General features: G+C 49.3%; 1 protein-coding gene across 1 annotated transcript in view; it reads right to left on the bottom strand.

Annotated features, from left to right (window-relative positions):
- Positions 1-1,122: 1,122 nt before the first annotated feature.
- The window catches only part of Foxo3 (forkhead box O3), a 98,207-nt gene continuing 78,122 nt past the window's right edge, over positions 1,123-21,207 (bottom strand). Inside the window, exons 2-3 of the mRNA XM_059272466.1 lie at positions 17,276-18,713; positions 1,123-4,164 (exon numbers count right to left, since the gene is read on the bottom strand). Of these exons, the coding sequence (XP_059128449.1) occupies positions 17,310-18,713 (1,404 nt within the window). The 3' untranslated portion in view covers positions 1,123-4,164; positions 17,276-17,309. The remainder of the gene's footprint in view (positions 4,165-17,275; positions 18,714-21,207) is intronic.

The following is a 21,207-nucleotide window of genomic DNA, read 5'->3' as shown; positions in this document are numbered from 1 at the left end:
AGGGTGAGCTGCTTCACACCGAATGAGGAACGACTTCTTAGGTGTCGGAATATGGCCATGTGCCATACTAAATTCTAGTTTGTGTGGGGCAGAAGCAAGAAATCAAAACAGATAGGCCATTTTTATAGAAACTGTATACAGAATGTTTTTTCATTCATGCAACTTTTTTTTCCCCTTTTAAAAAAAAAAAAAAGTTAAACATGTGAAGCTCAACTGCACCAGACATTTTTCAATATTTCACTAATTCCTCTGGTCTCCTTCACATCTGTTTACATTACCCACGTACATAATGTGCTAGGACAAGTACACAAGAGAAGGCCGATTGCCAGGCAATGAGATAATTTTAGAGAAATAAGTGACCAGACACACACACACTTTTTCTTTTTTTTAAACCAGCTGCACAAGAATTCCTGGAGTGTGGCAGGCTTGTCATCATTAACTCACAAAAGAAAAATATAAATGCATAAAACTCAACAAGAGAAAATGCTGCATCCACTTAATCTGCGTCTTACACACTCAAAATTTAGTTCAAATACCACACGCTCCTGTCAGTGACCTGGGCATCTGCTCTAAGGCCTTGTTTGACAGACACAATCCCACAAGCCACCTCTCCCCCCCATGCCCTGGTCCCTTGCTGCTCCCACCCTGCAAGTGGCTTCTCTGTACCTCTGTACCAGTGAATGCTTTTCTACAAAAGATCTGCTTTTAATTAAAAAAAAAAAAATTATTGTGCCTAACCATATGTTCCCCAAATACCTGAAGTTAAAGGAAAACTAGTCTATACCACCTTTCCTTTGTTTTTAGAGAGAAAAGGATTTGTTTCTGTGTCCCCATCAGTCTAAGAGACAGATGGAAGGCTTCCTTTCTCTGCTTTACTCCTCAAGGTCTTTTTTCCAAAAGATTCCAATGCTGCTTGCTCGTTCAGTGGATGGCGCTCCTTAGGAAAAGGCCAAGTTCTCTATCCCTGTGACCTTTAACCTGTACCCGGGCGGCCTGGAAGTTGGCTGAAGTCACACCTGAGATGGGATGTACCTCTCCCCTGGCTGGGAAAGGAACACACATGATGCTGATCATCACCCTAAAGACAACATCCGTTTTGTGCTACATGAGCCTCCTTGGCAGGAGACGCAGGAAAACGTCCTATGTGCTCCAGCAGCTGCAGAGGACACAAGGAGGGTCACCGCCTCAGACGCACTCACAGTGAACAGGGTATGCTGAGCCCCGCCAGTCCCAACGCCAGGACGGGGTAGGCTTGCCATAACGCTCTTCTCTAGCTTTGGTCAAAGACAGCAGATTCTAGAGCCCGAAGAGAACCACGGTGCTCAAGAGCGCCTCAGTCCTCAGCATCGGGCACTCTGCTCTCTATGTCCTGTCACAAGTGTGCGGGGTGCCCTGAGAAGGTTCACGCAGGCATGTCTCATCAGGACTCCACCACAGCAGCTGGCCCTAGCCTCGGAGGTCATGAGGGCATCTGCTCAGATGTCTCTACAGAGCACTTCATTGTTACGGGTTTAAGACATTGGGACTGCTACTTGGTGGACAATGGCCAGCCTACCCCGAAAGCGTGGTTTTAACAGAAGGTACAGAGGGCCCAGGTGTCACCTCTGCGGAGTACGACCGCCAGAGAACTGGGCTTCTTACAGGAGCGTGGCCTCTCTGTGTGGGGCCCCTGAGGGTGGGTGTGTAAGAGTTCTGGGCCTGGAAGGCCCCAGCTCTCCACACATCCTATGTGTGGACTCTGTATTATTTTAAAAAGTAAAGTACATCAAGGCATTTTGCCTCTGCTTTTCTGATCTGCTGAGGCCGCCCTGGCCTCACACTGTCTTTGCTTCAGCTTATAATCTGTTTCTAGGACATTCTGTGAAACTTAGTGCCTGAAATCCAACAAACACTGGGAAAGGAAACAAATGAGAAGTTACGTGTCTAAAAGGAACTCGACATTTTAAAACTAGGGGAATACACTGGAGGATTGCCTTTCCCGCTCCCAGGGCCTGGAAACTGCACAGCCAAGCGGCTGGCCTGTGAGTTAGTCTGCTCATTTCTTTAAACTCAGGAGAGAATTCTCAGGGCCCCCCTGTTGGAAGCACTTGGGTCCTCCCTTGTACCTGAGCTCTCTCCATCCCCTCGACCGTCACCCACCGAGGAAGCAGCACTCTGGGAAGCCAGCCCGCCAGCCCTCTGCTGAAATGACACAGGGCATGTGGACAGCTGACTACGGAAGAACAGGGAGTGGCTAGTATCACCATCAAGGAATGAAGCAAGCAGGTAGGGCTCACGGACAAGCAGACCACGTGAATATTATACACATTTTCAAAATTAGACTTTAAAAATGAAGACTATAAACGTAGCAGTTTGGAAAAGGCAATGTGCTATAAGCCTACGAGAGCCCTAACTGCGTGACCATGTACAGATTCTGGAAAAGGCTGAGTGCAATCAACAGGGCCATTGCTCTGACATGATAACCCAAGCGAGGCAAGAAAGACGTGGGACAACACCAAACGGAACTCTCATTACGCTAGGAGCCGTGACTGCCACCAACACCACCCCCAGAGGAGCTAGAAAGCAAAGGTGCACAAGGTGGTGGGTGCAGGGGACTGGGGGGCACGCCCGTGTTGGTGTCTGCTGCCACAGTGCATGCAACGGCGGGAACTCGAGCAGGAACCCATGCTGGAACATCAGCCCACATTCCCAACGCCATGCACAAAGCTCCACTTCTGTACTGTACATGATAAAATATATTTATACCCTTATGTGCCTAATGCTTTTTATGCAAAGAAAAGAGTCTCCGTGTATCACTTTGGAGGAGTATGTATATGCTGTGCTAACCAGGGCATCGTCACACCAGTTCTGTATGTACCAAAGGTGTCCCCAACCACGCTGTCTCTCAAAGGAGTCATGAACGCACTCACACTTTGCAGGTTAAACAGAAAGCACCTGTACAGCACCATAACTGTTGGAAAACAAAACAGAAAAATGAGATCCATAGAAGCAGAGAGTTTTAAGAAAAAAAGTTTAAACTGCCTTATCTTGTATTTCCAAGTGTCACTTGTACAATTACAATCTAATCTTCTATATATCACCTTGTACGCTATTGCCTGTCACTCATACACTTCTACAAAGATCAGAGTATACACAGCAAGGTTGAAAATAATCAAAAGATGTGTATGTTTCAAAAACAGTGAAGTTGGACCTGCCTTAGCACAGACTTAGTTTATCTATTTCACACATTTCTCACCGCACGCTTAACGGCTCACCAGTAATCCCACATCTTCTATTACGCCAAACAGCGCACATCTTTTTCCTTTTCTCCTTAAAACTCAACCCATTAGTGGCATTTGGCAATGAGTGGTAGCTGAGCTTTCCCGAAGAGGTCCTAGTTCCTAAGAGCAGACACTGTCTACAGCATTAGCTGAGGAGAATGACGGGACCGCAAGCCCTGCTGAGCAGGCAGCTGGAGGGTGGGCACTGGGGTCCCCGTCCACAGACCACCCCGACTCAGACCTGGAAACTACTGGGTCAGATGCCTGCCTCCGTTTGCTCCGCCTACGCACAGTTCAGTCCTGGACGGGTGCGTAGGGCAAACAATTGTGCCATTGTTCAGTTTTTAGAAAAGGATAATTCTCTACCAAACAAAAGAAGAAAGAAAATCCCCCTTTAGTTTATGTAATGGGTTAAGTTTGTGGAGTTCCACGGGCTGGGAAGCTTGTGACGCTCAAAGCCAGACCGGGAACTGGTACAGCACTGCCCTTCTGCCTTGAAGTGTGCGAGGGGAAGGGCAGTTAACGTTAAAAATACTGAAGTGACTATGTGTAGAAGACTCAGAGGGCCAAAGGGAAACACACAACACTCAAAACATCCCATAAACCATCATGATATGAAGCTCGACAGGATCGCCAGGGGCTCCCGGTGTGCTCTGAAGGAGAGTGGGTGGGGTGGAAGGGTGCTGTCCTCGCCGGCAGGTCACTCAGGAGCTAGATTTTGCATACATTATAGAGTTCTGTTCCACGGGTCAGGGCTTCACCCAGGGCCACGGCTGCTAACAGTCTCTGCTGGGTTAGGAGAATGGCGTGGGATTCACAAAGCTGTAAACGGTATCACTGTCCACTTGCTGAGAGCAGATTTGGCAAAGGGTTTTCTCTGTAGGTCTTCTGTCAGTTGGAGGGTCTAAAAGAAAAGAAATCCAGAGTTATTAAGGCCATTCCGAAAACAACAGGAAGCAAGATGGGGTGCCTTCATCACCCCACCTGCTTGTCCGACCGACTGCAGAGCCCAGGCTCTGTGCAATAAAGCTGCTCGGCTAAGCATCTCAGGTCTGCAACCGAAGGACAATGCAGAGAACTCCTTACCTTAGCTCTTACTTGGTCTTACTACAGTATCCTGAAGTTAAACAGCCCAAGGGGAAGGGATCATGCACTGTGGGAGGATACCGAACAAAGGCACACGGGTTTTTTGTGGGTCTTGTTGTTAAGTTAGGGGCAGCCAGGGAATGGACTGGGGTCTGGTCTAGGTTTTAGGATGTAGCAAGCTTAAGACAAGCAAGCTGGTCACCTGAAGCAGACAGCAGTACTTCTGGGGTTCTCTCTGTCAGCCCAGGGGCGAATTTAGTGAGATTCCATGGGTAATCTACACACACACACACACACACACACACACACACATCCACCTGCCTCTGCCTCCTGAGTGCCAGGATTAAAGGTGTGCGCCACCACCGCCCTGCCTCCTACAGAACAGCTTGTTAACATTATTCTGTCTCCACAGTCATCAGTGGAGTTCTTCCCAGAGCACTGGAGTCCAGGGAGCCCAGTTAAGAGCACTGGCTGCTCTTCCAGAGGACCTGGGCTCACTTCCCAGCTCCCTCATGGCAGCTCGCGACTGTCTGTAACTCCAGTTCCAGGGGACCTGACGTCCTCTTCTGGTCCCTACAGGCTCCACACAGGCCTCGGGACATAAACTCTGTTGTCTGTGGGGATGTGGCTGGTGGTCCTGGTGAGTGGAGCAGGGCAAGGCACCAGGAGCTCGACGCGGTCCAGCCATCTTCCCAGGCATGTGACTGAGCAATAGAACACAGTGACCTCTCACACAGTGCGGGGCACCCCACCTCTTCCCTGTTAAGACTACTCCGGAGCTTCGATCATTTCAGAGACCGTCAGTAGGGCGTCTCTGTGGGACTGAGCACCCTGGCCATATTTTCCTTGGTGACGGCTCTGGAGAGCAGAAGGAAGGCTGTTTTTCAGTGGAGACAAAGACAATAAATTAGGAAAAGAAGGCCCCTCTCTTCCTGTGGACCCCTGGTTTGGCTGAGGACCTTTCCTGGGGGCATTCTGTTTTGTAAAGCCACTGGACACTTTTATTTCAGCCTACAAAACAATGGCTTCTTAGCTCCAGAGGGAGAAAAAGCTAACATAAACCCAGACCCCATTATCTGCAAGTAACTTAACTCGGCCTGGTAGAGACACTGTTCTGAGTCTTCTACGTGGGTCCTGAAAGCATGACCCAACATGAGCAGCAGATGAAGTCCTTTGAAAAGGACTAGGCTTTTTTCCTTCACAATGAGAGCTAACAAATCACAGTCTAACATCACTATGACATTAATCACCAGGAGACTAAGTTCCCCAGGTCCCAATCTTGCCTTTCTGAAGTGTCTAGGGAGAAGTGGCAAGGTATTACCTAATTCAGACCCTCCCTGGTCCCCTTCGGTGTTAATTACTCTGCAGTGAAAACCAGTGCATGATGGGAAGATGACATACTTCATTCCCCCAGAACGGAGGCTGAGCACGTGGCCTGCTTTGATACTGAGGCTGGAACAGAGTGCACCTAGGCACCCAACATGTCATCATCTAGTTAGGACCGGCCACGGGCCCTGAAACTGGGACATGAGCCTCACCACCGTAGTCCAAAGTCACACCAGCAACAATCCCCAGGCTGCCACACCCCCGTTCCCTCAGCAAAGGCCCAGCATCCTCTGGGAATGTCATCATTAAAAAGAAGAGGCACTAATCATCACTCTCCCCTTTCTGCAGACTGGGGTGGGGCCACCTGTGACACTATGTGCTGGAGTTCCCCCCAGGGTCTCCGCAAGGCCTCCTGGGGAGGCCTATGCAGGAAGCTGCCTCCCTGCCTACCAGCTGAGCCAGGAGGGCCAGAGGTAGCTCCTGCAGAGGCCCGCTTCACAAAAACCCCTCGCTTCAGCCCTCTGGGAGGCCACTGCTTCTAGTTCTTCTTTTCTGTGGCAGAAGGAAAGCAGTGTGTAAAGGAAGCAGACAAACACTGAAGAGAAACCCAACTATCCGGAAAGGGACAGCAATGAGCACTCAGATGAACAAAGGAATCCTGGAGAGAGCACCCTTGAACGTCCCAACAGCTTCTGCAGCTCACTGCTGGTGCCTCTCCATCAAACAAGAACTGAGGGGGGCAACGTGACAGGACCAGCCACTAACTGGGGGTTCAATGGCGCTTGACTGGATTAGTGGGAGTTTTGTGGGGTTTGTGGGAGTTCACACTGATTTAGCGAACTCTGAGGCATGTGTATGTGCTGACGCCTTTGCAGCTTAAAAATCCCAGACTTTAGAAGGAAGCAGACAGCCGACAAACTTTACCGACGTTACTCTGCAGTTACTAAGCCATATACCAATTAACAATACAAAAAGGCTGTTCTGTTTCACCGCTGACTGCCATGGGGAGGAAGAAGAGGCCTCCTCTCTCCTCGCTAAGTTTGAAACCAGGCTGTTGGATCAAGGACAATCAAGTGGTCCATTCTAAAAATATCTGCTGAGAGGTACTCCCTCTGTGATCCTGGCATCCATGGGGAAGACAGGTTTCTGCCTAATTATCACCAACTCACACGATGTTCTAAGAAAGGAAGATGCCTCCAAAATGACATCAAACAGAAGCACCCAGTCAACTTGGATTTGGACACGGAGCACAGCGGTTCCCACTGCTGTCCTCCCACAGCCGACTCCACCGTGGAGAGCATGCGTTTGTCAGCAGCGTGTCTATCTTCCTGTGAGGAGGAAGGACGACCCCAATAACTACATCCAGCCTGAGAGGCAAGGGAGAGCGAGAGGAGACTCTCACGTTCACAAACCCATGCAAGTCAGTTAACAACTATTTCTTGGCTAGAATTTTAATTGTCTGCAAGAATGTCTGCCTGGAAAAAAGCAAAGTTAAAGTGAAACACTCCGACCTTCGTGCTTTGAAACAGATAAAAATTTTAAGTCAACCTGCAACTCCAAGGTCAAGCTGGGGACCATACGCAACATTCAGGATGGATAAGGAAGGGATCCTTTGACTGACAGGCAGCCTCTCCCGGAGCTCAGAGAACAGCAGTGCGTTTCCGAGTTTCAGTGTTTTTTTGCTGGAGCACAAAGCAAAGCAAGGCCTGCCTGCCCCACTCATCAGTGACCTGTCACACTCAATAAAGCCTCTGGTGCTGGTGCCATCCTAGGCAAAACATTTTGGTCAGGCTTTAAAAAAAAAAAGATTTATTTTATTTTATGTGCATTGGTGTTTTGTCTGCACGTGTGTCTGTTTGAGGGCATCAGATCCCCTGGAACTGGAGTTTCAGAGAGTTGTGAGCTGCCAGGCGGGTGCTGGGAATTGAACCTGGGTCCTCTGGAAGAGCAGGCTCTTAACAGGCGAGGAAGTCTAAACACAGGTGGTGGTATTAGCGCTTTGCCCACGCACATCACCGATGGGCCTACGCTGGCTACACAAAGCTGGCCAGAAATGGGCTGGGGAGGAGCCGTCTGTGTAAAGACCCATCGAGGCAAATGCCATCTAGGAGCCGTGCTAGGCACTGGAGGGCAAGTTTTTATTTGGTGACAAAGCCTCCCAGAAGGAAACCTGGACCTTGTGTAACCCACCTGTCTGGAGCAATGAGTGAGTGTGTTCTAAAGAGAGGTCTGTGCTCTGCTGGAAGAATGGACCCTAAGAACTAGGATCTCCCCAGAAATCTCCCGCGGGAGAGGAAATGGGTGACGCCCTTGAGGTTGGTCAGGGGAGGAACTTATCTCCAGGAGAAAAATGTACAACTAGGGATGACCTGGCAGGGGACACTTGGCATGAGCTGGTGGTGGGCAGGGACCACTATTCCCCGGGCTGCCCAGCAAAGCACTTCTTCCTTTCTATTTGAACCCACCACCATGTCAGGATCCCCAAAGACAGCCTTGGGGAGTCTCTGGATCCCGTGTCCCTCTGCCCATATGGCCACAATGGATAACTCTCCCCGTTCTGCTGTTTACCACTGTCTCCTTTAGATGGGTATTGCGGACAGGTGACCGAACCAGGCTGTGGCCCCTCCAGTCTGGTAACATGAGCTCTTCCCACCAAGTGAGTAAACACGGAAGAGATAACACTTGGGGTAAGGTGGAAAGGCACCAACCTACACACATTGCTTAAAGACAAAAAGTTCAGCTTGCAGAAAAGCAGGTGAGACCCGTGACGTGCCGGGCTGGGCTGTGACGTGCTCTCTTTCCTCAGGAGCACGCTGAAGCTTTTCAAGTGTCAGGGAAAGCCTCCAAGGCCTGGCTTGGAAGGCTGGAGACAGTACTCGCAAGAGCCTTTCACTTCCAGGACACTTTGACGCCTAGACTTGTCTGTCTGCCCTCTTGGCCAGCCTTTGTGCTGTGCTGACAAAATGCAGGGGAACTAAGAGGAGCAACAATCTTCACACTCCCCAGCTGAGGACAGAGTGGTGCCAGGAATTACTGACAGCTAAGGACAACAGACAACAGCCGGTCTCCGCCTTGGAAGAAGGCGAGAATCCTCCATGCAGTCTGCTCTCCTGCACATGCTCTTGAGTCTTGGATGCTTCCGACTCATAGATTATGCAGTTTGGGGTTCTATTCTTTCAAAAGAACCATTTTTGCCAAGTGTGGTGACACATGCCTTTAATTCCAGTACTAGGGAGAGAGTGGAATGCAGAACATCGTGAGTTCAAAGCCAACCTGGTCTACATAGCAAGTTCCAGGCCAGCTAGGGCTACGTAGTGAGATACTGTCTCAAAAAACAAAACAAAACAAAAATAAATAAACAAAGCAAACAAAACCCAAATCAACCAACCAAAAAAATCCAAACCAAACCAGCCAAACAAAAAGAACTGCTTTTTTTTTTTTTTTGGGGGGGGGGTTAAGATCCTCTCCAGACTGTGGTTAATGACCCTCAACTACAATACCCCAAAGTTTAACTGGCAAAGACCTGTGGTATCAAGTCCTGCCATCCTCCACACACTCACCAGCGTGCTGAGCATAAACCACACACTGACCCAGCCTGTCCTCCTCCTACCCAGGTGACTCACCAGCCAGCCCTCCACTCTGCCTTCCCCAGATGTTCCCTACGCCTTGTACGTAGCACTGAAGCATTTGGTGTCCAGAATGCCTACCACACTCTGAGCTCTCAATACACTGAATTCCTTGAAAGCAGGACAAAGTCTCTGCAACAATTCAAGCACCAGGGAACGCCTGCTATTTTAAGAGCACCATCTTAGACATAGTATTTGCCCTCAAGCAGCAAATGTGAGTGAAATAAATTGTCTTGATGTTCCAAGTAGCCTGGAAAGCTTAAAGTTAAAAAAAAAAAAAAAAGGTTTGCAATACATGTTAGCCGATTAAACTGGAGGGGCCCTTACCCCTGTCCATTCCAGCACCCAGTGCCCTTTGCTTCTAGGACTTCTTCACATCTGCCCAGTGAGGCTCACTGGCACTCAAGCAGAACCTACTGCTTGTGGAACAGAATCTAAGATTGGTAATGCTTCCCAGGGAGGGGGGTTTTCAGATAAGTTTCTAAAATTCCTGTTTCTTATAAGATGAAATTGATACAAGGCACATTTTAACATTCAATAGATTCTCAACTACGTAATAATTAGCCTTCGTTTGTTTCTGTACACCCCACCATGAAAAGCCCTCAAATTCCGACATTCTGTCTGTAACTCCAGTTCCAGGGCTTCTGACACCCTCCCAAAGACATATATGCCAGCAAAACACCAATGAACATAAAATAAAAATAAATTATTTTAAAAAAGAGTCTTGCTACTCTGTCTCAAGCTGCTGTCACAACGAAGTGATCCACCATCTACGGGAGAGAACAGGAGCCTTGAAGAAATGCTTACAGACACAAGCCATGACCTGAATAGTCCTGTTTACCTTCAGCGGGTGTGAACCTGGGCGAGGTGGGTAAATTACAACGGCGGCATGAAGGCTGGGGATGCTCTAGATCTCCTGAGGGCAGGAGGAGTGTAGACACCACCCCACCTGAGGGTCCAGGTGCCAGGCACACAGGGCAGGGTCCACCAAAGTCCTCCTTTCCTGTTCCAGACATACACAAGATCTTGAGAGACTACTGTTTCCAACAACAACAACAATTCAGTTCTTCAGGTTTCTCAGACTTCAAACTACCCATCCACCTGCAAGGTACCACCAGGACTTGCAGGTAACAGACGGTAGCCAACAACCAACCGAGGAGGGAAACCAAGAGGGAGCAGAAGGAAGCTGACACCAAGTCTGAAGGAGACAGAGCGTCTCCTGACAGGTCGGCGGTGTTGCCGGTGTGCCGATTCCAGTAGGGAGGGAAGTCTTGTGCTCACGTGGCCCTGATCTCAGTGCAGTCCACTGTCCACCTGCACCACACAGGGAAGCCTGACGGGAACCCAGCTGCCTCTGGCAAGCTGTGCTTTGGCTGAGACACTCAGTGGCAGGCAGTGTTTTAGCTCCGCCTTCTAACAGCTCCACTATCACATTTTTTGATTATTTATAACTTGGTCTGTATGGCTTTGGGATCATTTTATGAACATACAAATGATCAACAGATGTTCCAGTGAGCCACTGGGCCACGTTTACAATGGGAGGACCAGTAGAAAGATTTTGACTTGAAACCTAAGTCTAAGAATGCCTCTGGCTGGGGTCTCCTTGGCTATTAACTCCCCTAGGGAACCAAATCAAACATTCCACAGGGATCTAAATATTTCACTGAAAAAAGATGTATGGCCTGGATTGCTTTCACCAGAGAGGAAGAGGGTGGAAGACTAGCAGGGGGGAAAAGGAGGAGAGGAAAGGGGACACAGAGGCAGACAAACCCTCAATCACTCGGGACCGACGATTAGAGCCTGTCCTCCAGAAAGAAATGCTGGAATTACCCTGAGACTTCATGACCAAAGATTCTCATCCTTCAACAAATGACCATCATGCACTGAAAGGTCACCAACCAAATGGAAAGTCTAGAATTACAGAGTAAGGTCCGCATCTCCTGCTGGGAGAGAAGGGAACAAAAGCGGACCAGATATAATCCCTGCAGCCCAGTTCCCTGGGTCCTGACTGATTTCCTGACCCCCCCAAAACTGTGTTGTGCCAAACCAGTAACCACCAGCTTTTAGAGGCCAGACCACTGTGAGCATCTGCCCATCTGCATATTTCTTTCTGCTTCCACAAAAGCCCCAGGAGGCTGGGAGTACCTCTGCATCTCTGAGCGGTCTGAGAAGCCTGGTGAGGATGGGAGGTCCAGGTTCCCTAGGCTCTGGCTTCTGAGCAGAGGAAGGCAAAGCTTCTCCCAGTAGCCTGGTCCTGGCTCCAGTGAAGAACAACAGCCTAGGGAAAGGTGGGGTCCCTGGAGCCCTCCTTCGGAGATGCTAATGGAATGCTTTGGTAAAGCCTAAAACCTCGCCAGTCCATCTGTGGCAGAAGTTCCCTTTCAACACAGAAAGCACCAGCCTCTCTAACGTGTATCCCCAAAGTGGCAGGCAGGACTTGGAAGGTACAGATGAAGAAAGCAAGTTTCGCCAAACAGGCACGAAAAGAGACCGAAACTAGCGTCAAGGGAAGCAGCTGCGTTCTGCCAACAGTGTAAGAACGGCTCAGTTGCTTCAGAGTCTGCGTGAGAAATTACAGGATCATCAAAATCACAATAAACATCAAATAACTTCTTAAAACAGTGACGAAACACAGTATCCCACATGACAGCTCTTAGAAAAGCTGGCTCTGTACGAGAAGTACAAACGTTCGCCCCACTGTCTAAGTAAAGCCTGGTGAGACTGGATGCCACACAGACCCCTCCAAGGTCAGTCTCCGCCATCTCAAGGACCTCATGCAACCCTGAGTGAGCTGCAGAGAGGTGTTTTAATTCCCCTCAGAGTGGAGTCTGTGACAATGTGCTGAAGCGGATGCTCATGTCCAATCCGAGGAACTGGCCCTAGAAGCCAAGCATGAATGAAAGGAAAGGTCCTGTTGGTTTTTAAAACAAGAAGCCAGCACCTGGGCTCGGCCTGAACTGACCTATCTGCATGGAGCTCCTGTAGTCATAGGGCCTTTATTTTTATGCTCACAGGAAGAATACATGGAAAACATGTAACAATGGAACTGTCTGCAGGGTTGACCAAGAAACTCCAGCACGCTAAGGTAGTCATACTGCACGGGCCTGTGATTCACATTCCCATGGAAGTCATTCTTGCAACAGGATAAATGGCTGCTACCACTGCCACCTCCTTCCCATCTAGGCCATGCACCCCTCGAGGGACAGACACAGTTCGGTTCGCCTTTCTCTCCCATGCCAGTGGGTACCCAGACAAACTGCATTCAATGATTCTGGCTGCTCTGGAGCATGTCCACCCACGTGGGGTTGGCCACACTTTGGGGCTGAGAAGTGCTCGCTGTATGCCAAGGCATATGAAACACCCAGCAAAAGTCAGGAGAGCCCACGGTCCTCCAGAGGGCTGCTGCCTCTATAGGAAACACCCGGGGGAGGGTTTCTGGTGCTGTGGTTTCCTCAAGAAAGATTTGAGTCAAGACACTGAAGAAACTTGGGAAACACTGACTCGTTATCAATTTTCCTTTACTGTCATCAACACTAAAAAGATCCAGCCTGATCTGACTGGTGGCGCACACCTCCAGAGGCAGAGGCAGGTGGATCTCTGAGTTCAAGGCCAGCCTGCTCTAGAGTGAGTTCCAGGACAGCCAAGGGCTACAGAGAGAAACTGTGTCAAAACAGAAAAACAACAACAACAAAAATCCAGTCAGTCTCAGCATGGATGACAGGCCAGCCTTTCAGCTTTTTAGCAAACTGAGAGACGGAACTCCGTGGGCTGGTGGACTCTAACCAGAGGCAGAGAGGAGGGTTCGTTCTCCACACAGCACACCGCAATCTCTGTTTACCCCATGTTACAGGCCCTCAAATGAAGTGATCGACGTCAAGAAAAACGTAACACAGATAGCCAATATTCCTGCATTTTGTTAGAATTATCCCCCAATATAAACATGATAGAATCACAATGCTCAAACGTTAGTCAAACTGGCATCACAGATTTTCCTCTTTGGGCAAGCAGCCCGGGCATCAACCCTAAATTCTAAGTCTACACATGTATACCGCCAGTTCCTTCTAGTTCTGCCCCTGACTGTTCATCCCAGTAGGACCATTTTACAGACTGGGTAGGATTCAAGTTTAAACCACGCATGTCACACACATTTAAAAGGCTTCCCATGGACAGACAGAAGCCCAACAGTCTTAGAGATTTATCACTCACGTAGCTAACAGCAGAGCAAGGAGGAGAGCGATCCCTCCCATTTCCATCTAGCTTCTGCTAATGGGTGTTTTCCAGTTTTTATCATAAAGTAGTTTAAATATAAAACTACATTCTGAATTCTCCCCAGAGGGGTCTCCAAATACAAAAAGAGGAAGAACAGCAGAAGACCTTGTGAACTTAGGATCCGATATCAAGACAATGGTGAGATTTAAGTAGCTTTCTTGTGTGAGAGGATGCCTGCCTGACTCAAGAGGGTTCACTGGAAGCTCAGATGATAGCCAGCCAGCACACCGCCTTCTCCACACCTGTACATACTTCCAAGTCCTCAAGCACCTGGAAGACAGTGCTCTAACCACCCAGAAGCCGACACTCACAGAACACACAGCCCAGGAGGTGGAAGGCTTTTCTCCAGGCCCTAAAATGAATGCTGTAGGTGAGACTCCCAGATCTCTAGGGATGCCTGTCACAGAGGTTCTCCAGTAAGATGTCACCTGGCCAGAGCTGCTCCATTAGCCACAGTGGGGCCATGTGACCTTGTACTGGTACACCAGTCGGAAGAAATAAAGCAGAGGCAAGCCAGGAAGAAGGGGGCTCAGGGAGCTGGGGTGACCAATGGGGAGGGGTGAAGCTGAGAGTCTGCCTTTAGGCCTATTTCCCAAATATAAGATAAACCTTTAATAAAGTGGAAACAAATTAAGCTTAAAAGTTTAAAAAAAAAAAAAAAAAGCAAAAAACAACCCCCCGTTTTGGGTCACACCATGTTCCTGATGGTTGACAGAATTCATTCTAAAACAGGATGGAAATTCTCCACCAGGAAACCAGACTCCCCCAAGTCCCTCCCCATCACCCCCTTAGGATGTTCCTTCTCTCGTCCTGTGGTCATGCCAAGATAGACTGTTCTCAGGAAAACTGAGTCAATTTTTCTATGGTCTGTTTTGTTCTGTTTTTAGAAGGGGTCTTCACTATGTGTATCCCATGCTGATGCTAAGCTCTTATCTTCTAGCACTTGAGAGACTGAGGCAGGGATTGCCAGTGTGCTGTGCCCAGCTCTGACTTTTCCTTTATTATTGAGTGATAATATGTGCAGGTGTGGGCATGCGCAGGCCACTGTAGTGTGGAAGTCAGAGGACAACTTTTGGGAGTTGGTTCTCTCCTTCTGTGGATTCTGGGGATCCAGCTCAGCTCCCACCTTGTTGGGTAGGCCCTTTTACCTGCCAAGCCATCTTGCCAGCCCTCACTATTTTTAACAGGAAAAAACAAACAAACACACACACCTCAAATCTACCCCCCTTAAAAATGTTCTAAAAAGCTAACTAACCACCTGAAGTTTCTTTGGGGTATAATGACGAAATGCATGGTCTCCAAAACTGAAATGTATCACTAATAAAATTAAAGTGCATCATACATTTAAATCTCCCTTTACAGATTTTCATACAACTTTGTATGAACACACACAGCATGCTACTCAGTCTAGAAGAGCAATCCGCACTGGAAACAGACAAAAACTGAAAGCACATTTGCTCATAAACGCTTCCTGGTGAACTAGGAAGTAACCTTCTCACAATGATGAACAAATTAAACTTCCTTGTGTCTTCAGAAGCCACACTCCTCTTCAAGGAAAACAAGCATTTACTCTTCCAAAATCTGAACATCTCCATCTCTAAAGTCCAGTAAAATACCTGCATCTCTAAAGTCGATCCTCCGGCCCAAGTTCAGGTCTGGTAGTAACCGGCTGCAATACCATTCTCCTTAGCTACCATTACAGCCTTTTCACCAGCTCGAGGCTACTGAATGACTGTAGCAGACGTCTGGGCTTCCATCGGGAGCCTGCTTGTGCCTGGGAAAACTGAGCCTCTTTAGACTCAGAACGGACTGACATCCCCCTTGACAGCTACCCAGGGAGGCTTCAGTGAGCTCACCATAGGAGATCCTTGTAATTCCTGCCCCAGGGAGGAGGGTTAACAAGGCTGGGGTTAGGGCTTTGAGTTTCTTTTCTCTCTTGAAGGAGGTGGTAAGCAGCTTGCTGAGATGGAAATTACAGAAAGAAGAAAACAGGGAGCTGAGGGTCCAGGGCCCTTTAACACTGGGCATTGGAGGCACAGACTGAAACAAACCAGTTGGCAGAAATAGCTAGATGCCCCTCCCTAATCCAGCAGAAGAGTTCCAGGGAAGTTTTGTCTATTATTCACACTCTGGCCCAGTCTAGAGTGCCTTTGGTGTTTTTTGTTTTTTTGTTTTGTTTTTTCCTTTTTAACCATTTACAAAAAATAAGAACTGTTACAGATCAAGCCACTTAAGAAAACAGTCTCTGGGACTAACCATACGACCTGGGCAAAGTGATCAGCCTTTGTGATCCCTGCCTGCTCATCTGTCCGTCAGCATGCTCACCAACTGCACTCGGCACACTTCAACCTTTGTAGTTTTACAAAGCCCCTTCACACTCTCCTGTGATCAGCAGGACCCTATCTTCCTAGTATAAACTGGGAGAGTGAGGTTCAGGAGCTAAGAGACCACCCCATCACTGCAGCTGGAATGGTAAGGTGGGACTGGGCCTTCAGGGCCTCATGTAGCCCAGGCTAGCTTCAGATGCATGCCTCTCTTCTCTGCCTCCCCAGGGCTGGGATTGCAGGTGTGTCCCGCCTGCCCACGTCCATTGCTCTTCTCACTGCGCCACAGCCGGTTCTAGTGCAGCAGCCTGGAAACACTGCCGTTTAAGGAAAGCTGCCACGCTCCTCCCACGGCCCCGCGCTCCTCCCACGGCCCCGCGCTCCTCCCACGGCCCCAATGTGGGCCTGGCGGAATGGCTCCAGCAACGGCTGGTGAGAAGGGCCTCTGACGTCAGCGAGGTGGTGACCTAAGAACACACCATTAACACTCCCAAGCGCATCCATGCGGCGAGTGGGCTGCACGAAGCGGGACCCCTGGGCAGTCAGAGAAAGACCGAAACTTGACATGAAGGAGACGGGGCTCCAGACGTGAGCACCCACCCCAGCTCAACAAAGCCGTCTGGAGAACACTCCCTCTGTGTACACTGTGGCACCTACTTGGTGGTAACCTCTACCTCTGTTAACGACCTTAAAAACTTACAGTCAATGCTGAGGAGAACTAGTTGCTGAGTGTCAAATACAGTTAAAAAAAAAAAAAAAGAATGAAATAAAATAGAATAAAAAGCTGTCACCATCCATAACTACATCACCTGCACCTGACATCATTTATAGGTTGAGAAACAAAGAGATGCACAAAAAAAAAACTCCCATGAAAAACATGTATTTTCAACCTAACTTGCTTTTTAAAATGATTTAACTCTGGGCACCAAACGATGTCCTATACTGAGAAGGATAATCTGACAGATCCTGCTTCATAGTCACTGAGTCCACAAGTACAGCTACAGTTAATCGGAAGTCATGCAAAACACTGCTTTTCTAGGGGGTAAAGAACCACCACACAGAAGACAGAGCCGGAGCTGGATGGGAGTTTTGTAAGAAACTCCTTGGGCTGGTATGCTTTACCTTGACCTATGACCTACGGCCTACGACCTAAGCATGTTCCTTCCTCCCCTTCCCTCCATCCACCCACAGAGGTAGGAGAACCTGTGTCCTAGCTCTCTTTGAATATACGGGTGCTCTTCTTACTAACGACAGCTGTGAGGCCTGTCTAGTCTGCAGCTGAAACCGAAGAACCGTCTGGGAGTCACGACTGCTTCCCGGTGCTTCCCGGGCCCTCGCCACCCCCACCTGCGGTTCTTACGTACGCATGGCACCGGGCACTGACCTGCTTTACCCACTTCCCTTTCCTCAGTGATCCTTCAGCCTGGCACCCAGCTCTGAGATGAGGCCTGCTTAGCACCAGTGAAGTTCCCCACGTTCAAACCAACAACGTTCTGTGAGGAGATGAGGGAGTCAAAGTTAAAATCCAACCCGTCAGCATCCATGAGTTCGCTACGGATAATGGACTCCATGTCACATTCCAAGCTCCCATTGAATATGTCCAGGTCCAAGTCACTGGGGAACCTGTCATGGCCCAAGACGGGAAGGTTTGCACTAGCTGAGTACAGTGAGGAGCCTGAGAGAGAGTCCGAGAGGGTTTGCATAGACTGGCTGACGTGGGACTGCTGCTGGTGTTTGGCTGACCCAAGGCTGCTGGAGTCACTCAAGCCCATGCTGCTGACAGGATTGGACAAGGCACGGCTGCCACCAAGAGCGCCCTGGGTTTGGTGCTGGTGGTGGAGCAAGTTCTGACTGACCAAACTCCCCTGGGTAGGCTGGGCAGCGAAGGACATCATGGGGTCATTGCGGAGCATCACATTCCGGCGGGCGTTCTGGGCAGACACAGCAGTGCTAGCCTGAGACATCAAGGGGTCCGACTGAGTCATCATGACATCGCTGTGGCTGAGGGAGTCTGACGTGAGCAGGTCTTGGAGTGTCTGGTTACCATAGTGTGCCATGGAAGAGAAGGTGGCTGGCTTGTTCTCTTGGATGGTCTGCATGGGCGACTGGCGTAAGGAGTTCAGAGACGAGGGTCCAAACACCGTACTGTTGAAGGAGCTGGTTGGGGAACCCAGGCCGGAGCTCTTGGCGGTGTATGGGAAGCTGGAGCTCCGCTGCATAAGCCCCCCGGGGGGCGATGGCTGGGAGGGCGGGAGCGAGATGTTATCGAGCAAGTCGTCCATGAGGTTGTCGGTCAGGCCGTCGTTCAGATTCATGGTGCCCGCCATGTCCGTCAGCCGCGGGAGCTCCACGGTGCACGGCTTGCTCACAGAAGGCGACAGGCTGGCAGAGCTGCTGTAGAGCATGGGCGAGAGGGGGGCGTCATCGTCCTGGACGTCGTCCAACTCTGTGCTTGCCAGGATGGGCGACAGGCGGCCACTGACTGTGCTGGCGTTGGAATTGGTGCGCGAGCGGAAGTCTGTCCATGCATCCAGCTCGTCGCTGCTGCGGGACGTGGGGCTGCCAGGCCACTTGGAGAGCTGGGCAGGGCTGTCGTCGGCCGCCGACTCTGGGGCGGCCTGCAGGGCCGCCTTCTTCTTGGCCGCCCGGCCGCGGCTCTTGGTGTACTTGTTGCTGTTGTCCATGGAGACGGCCCGTCGCCGGGGGGCCTTCCCGCTCTTGCCGCCATCAGGGTTGATGATCCACCAGGAGCTCTTGCCGGTTCCTTCGTTCTGCACTCGCATGAACCGGCTGTGCAGTGACAGGTTGTGCCGGATGGAGTTCTGTAGAGACAGAAGGGAAAGGGGACAGTGTGAGCCAGGACGGTCCAGTCCAAAGCGACATTCATAAAGACCTCTCAAGTTGTTTTGTTTTGTTTTGTTTTGTTTTAATATCATTTTTGGGGGAGAGAGGAGGGTACCACATATGCACGTGGACATCGCAGGACAAGTGTGGTGAAGGCTCTCTCCTCGCACCACGTGGGCCCAGGGAACGAACTCAGGCCATCGGGTTCAGCAGCCAAGGCTTTTACCCACTGCGCCCGCCATCTTGAAGGTCAGCTTCCATTTCATAGGCTAGCATTTTTACTTTTATTAAATAACAAACATCTTTGTGACTTGGAACAAAGCATCCGGCTAAATGGGAAGCTTTCGTGCTGGGGAGGCGCTGGAAGCATGGAACTCCTCGACACGGCTTTTCCAGATTCTCAAATTCTGTTGCATTTTCTTTAATTATATTTCATTTCTCGAGACAGGGTGTTTCTCTGTATAGCCCTGGCTGTCCTAGAACTAGCTCTGTAGATCCGTCTGGCCTCAGACTCAGAGATCTACCTGCCCCTGCCTCTGCCAGAGTGTTCACGCCAGAGTGCGTGCGCCACCCAGCCTATAATTACATCTCTTAGACTACAGTTCACACTGATAATTTATTACCACATCACTCCCTCGCCATAATTGTCAATAAACCTCCCAGCTCTCTGGGAAACTAGTCACCTTGGTGGCTATTTTGTTCTCTTGCAGTCCTTGGCTGCACAAGTGCAGGGCCAGCAGTTACTTCTGAAGCACTTCTGCCAGAGAGTGTGAAACAGGGTCCATCCTGCCACAATTTCACAACTCACCACGTAAGTCCTGCAGCCATGGGAAGGGCAGGGCAGGGTTTTTCAGGGACAGTGAAGGAGTAAGTCTCTCATTTAGAAGAATTTGCCTCATTTATACATTCTGCAGCCTCAGGAAGTGTGGGTTGAGTGACTTCCTTCCAAAGAGTACAGTATGAAAGGGGGAAAAAGTAATTTGTAGTGGAGAAATCTGACAGACGCTGTGTCCGCTGGGTGGCCGAGGCCTCCATTAACAGGGACCAGCACACTGCTAGTGTGCATCCTAGATAAAATGCACTGAAAATGCAGCTTTTCATCAGTCTTTTCCCAAAACCTAAACCCCAGACTAATCATAAGAAAAACATGAATCCCACTTTAAGGGACAAAAGTCTGCTTAGTGCTCCCAGAACCATAGCAGCCAGAGAGACAAAGGGACATGGGAACTAGAGCTGGGTGGGATCACATCACAGAAAAAAAAAAAAAAATTATAAAATAACCTGGGAAGTCTGATTAGCATGTACAGACTTCAGTTCATAATAATGATAAATATTGGTTCATCCACTGTGACACTTGTACACTGTAGGGTGTTAAGAGGGGACACTCAATGGTGGATACATGCGGATTGTTTTATTTTCACAAGTTTTCTATATATCTAAGACAAAATCTCCCTGCCCCCCTTTTAATGTAGGGTGAACCCCTTTAAAGTCCCAATGATTTGAACTCACTGCAAGAATCTCCCTCCTGGCTTAGTGGATACACCCAGTTGTCAAAGATCACCAGGCCCAGCCATCTCTCTGCCACTGGCCAAGCATGTGACCCCAAACAAATCATTTCATCTGTCTGCAACCACAGCGGGTTCCCATCTTCATCAGGGCCATGATAACATCCAGCCACCCCTCCCTGCCATGGACGACAGAACAATGACAGATGATAATGCACTGCAGACACCAGTCACGCTATGCTTTCAGGGTTTTTTTCCCCTCCTCTTATGAAGTACAGGTTCATAGTGAAGAGTGCTCAGAGCCTGGGGGAAGCTCACTCTAATCTGTAAAATGCCTTCTATGCATGCAACAGGGAAAGAGCTGATGGTGTTCCCCACATCTGGAAGAGCACCTGCAGGCCAGATGAGTTTTTACTGGCAAGTTAAAGACGAAAGACATTGCCTAATAATACTGCATATTAAATTATGAACAATTCTAAAAGTCACATTTAAAAAGAACTTGGCAACCATCAACTGTATTTATGTAGAAGATACAAATACATGTGTTCTACCAGATTGTTTTTAAAACACAGAAAGTCAACAGGATTTTGTCACAAGTAAATAACTGAAAATCCACAGTATTCCTAATGCACGATCCTATCCAAGAAGCGACCGCAGTCCAGGCTGGGTAAAGCACACCAGCACTTACAGTCACAGCGCCATCTCCACAACTGCCACCAGGATGGGCAGACAGCAGGCATCACCCGAGGACCCAGAGAAGCAGGCCTTGCCCAGGAGACTACAGACCCTGCTCCCTTTCCACACTCCACTGCTTTTTAAAAAGAATAATGGCAAGTGTACTAACGGTTGGGAATTTTATTTCTTTGAAACAGGATGCCTTCTCTATGAAGTGCATTCCTGGCACACGCTTGCGGAGAAGAACACAGCAGTCCCTCTTTGAGTACATGGGTAATTCAGCTCATTCAGT

The sequence above is a fragment of the Peromyscus eremicus genome, chromosome 8b (genome assembly GCF_949786415.1).
Source record: "Peromyscus eremicus chromosome 8b, PerEre_H2_v1, whole genome shotgun sequence".
Taxonomy (NCBI): domain Eukaryota; kingdom Metazoa; phylum Chordata; class Mammalia; order Rodentia; family Cricetidae; genus Peromyscus; species Peromyscus eremicus.
Note: the sequence above shows the minus strand (reverse complement) of the source record. Positions and strands in the feature narration are given on the sequence as shown.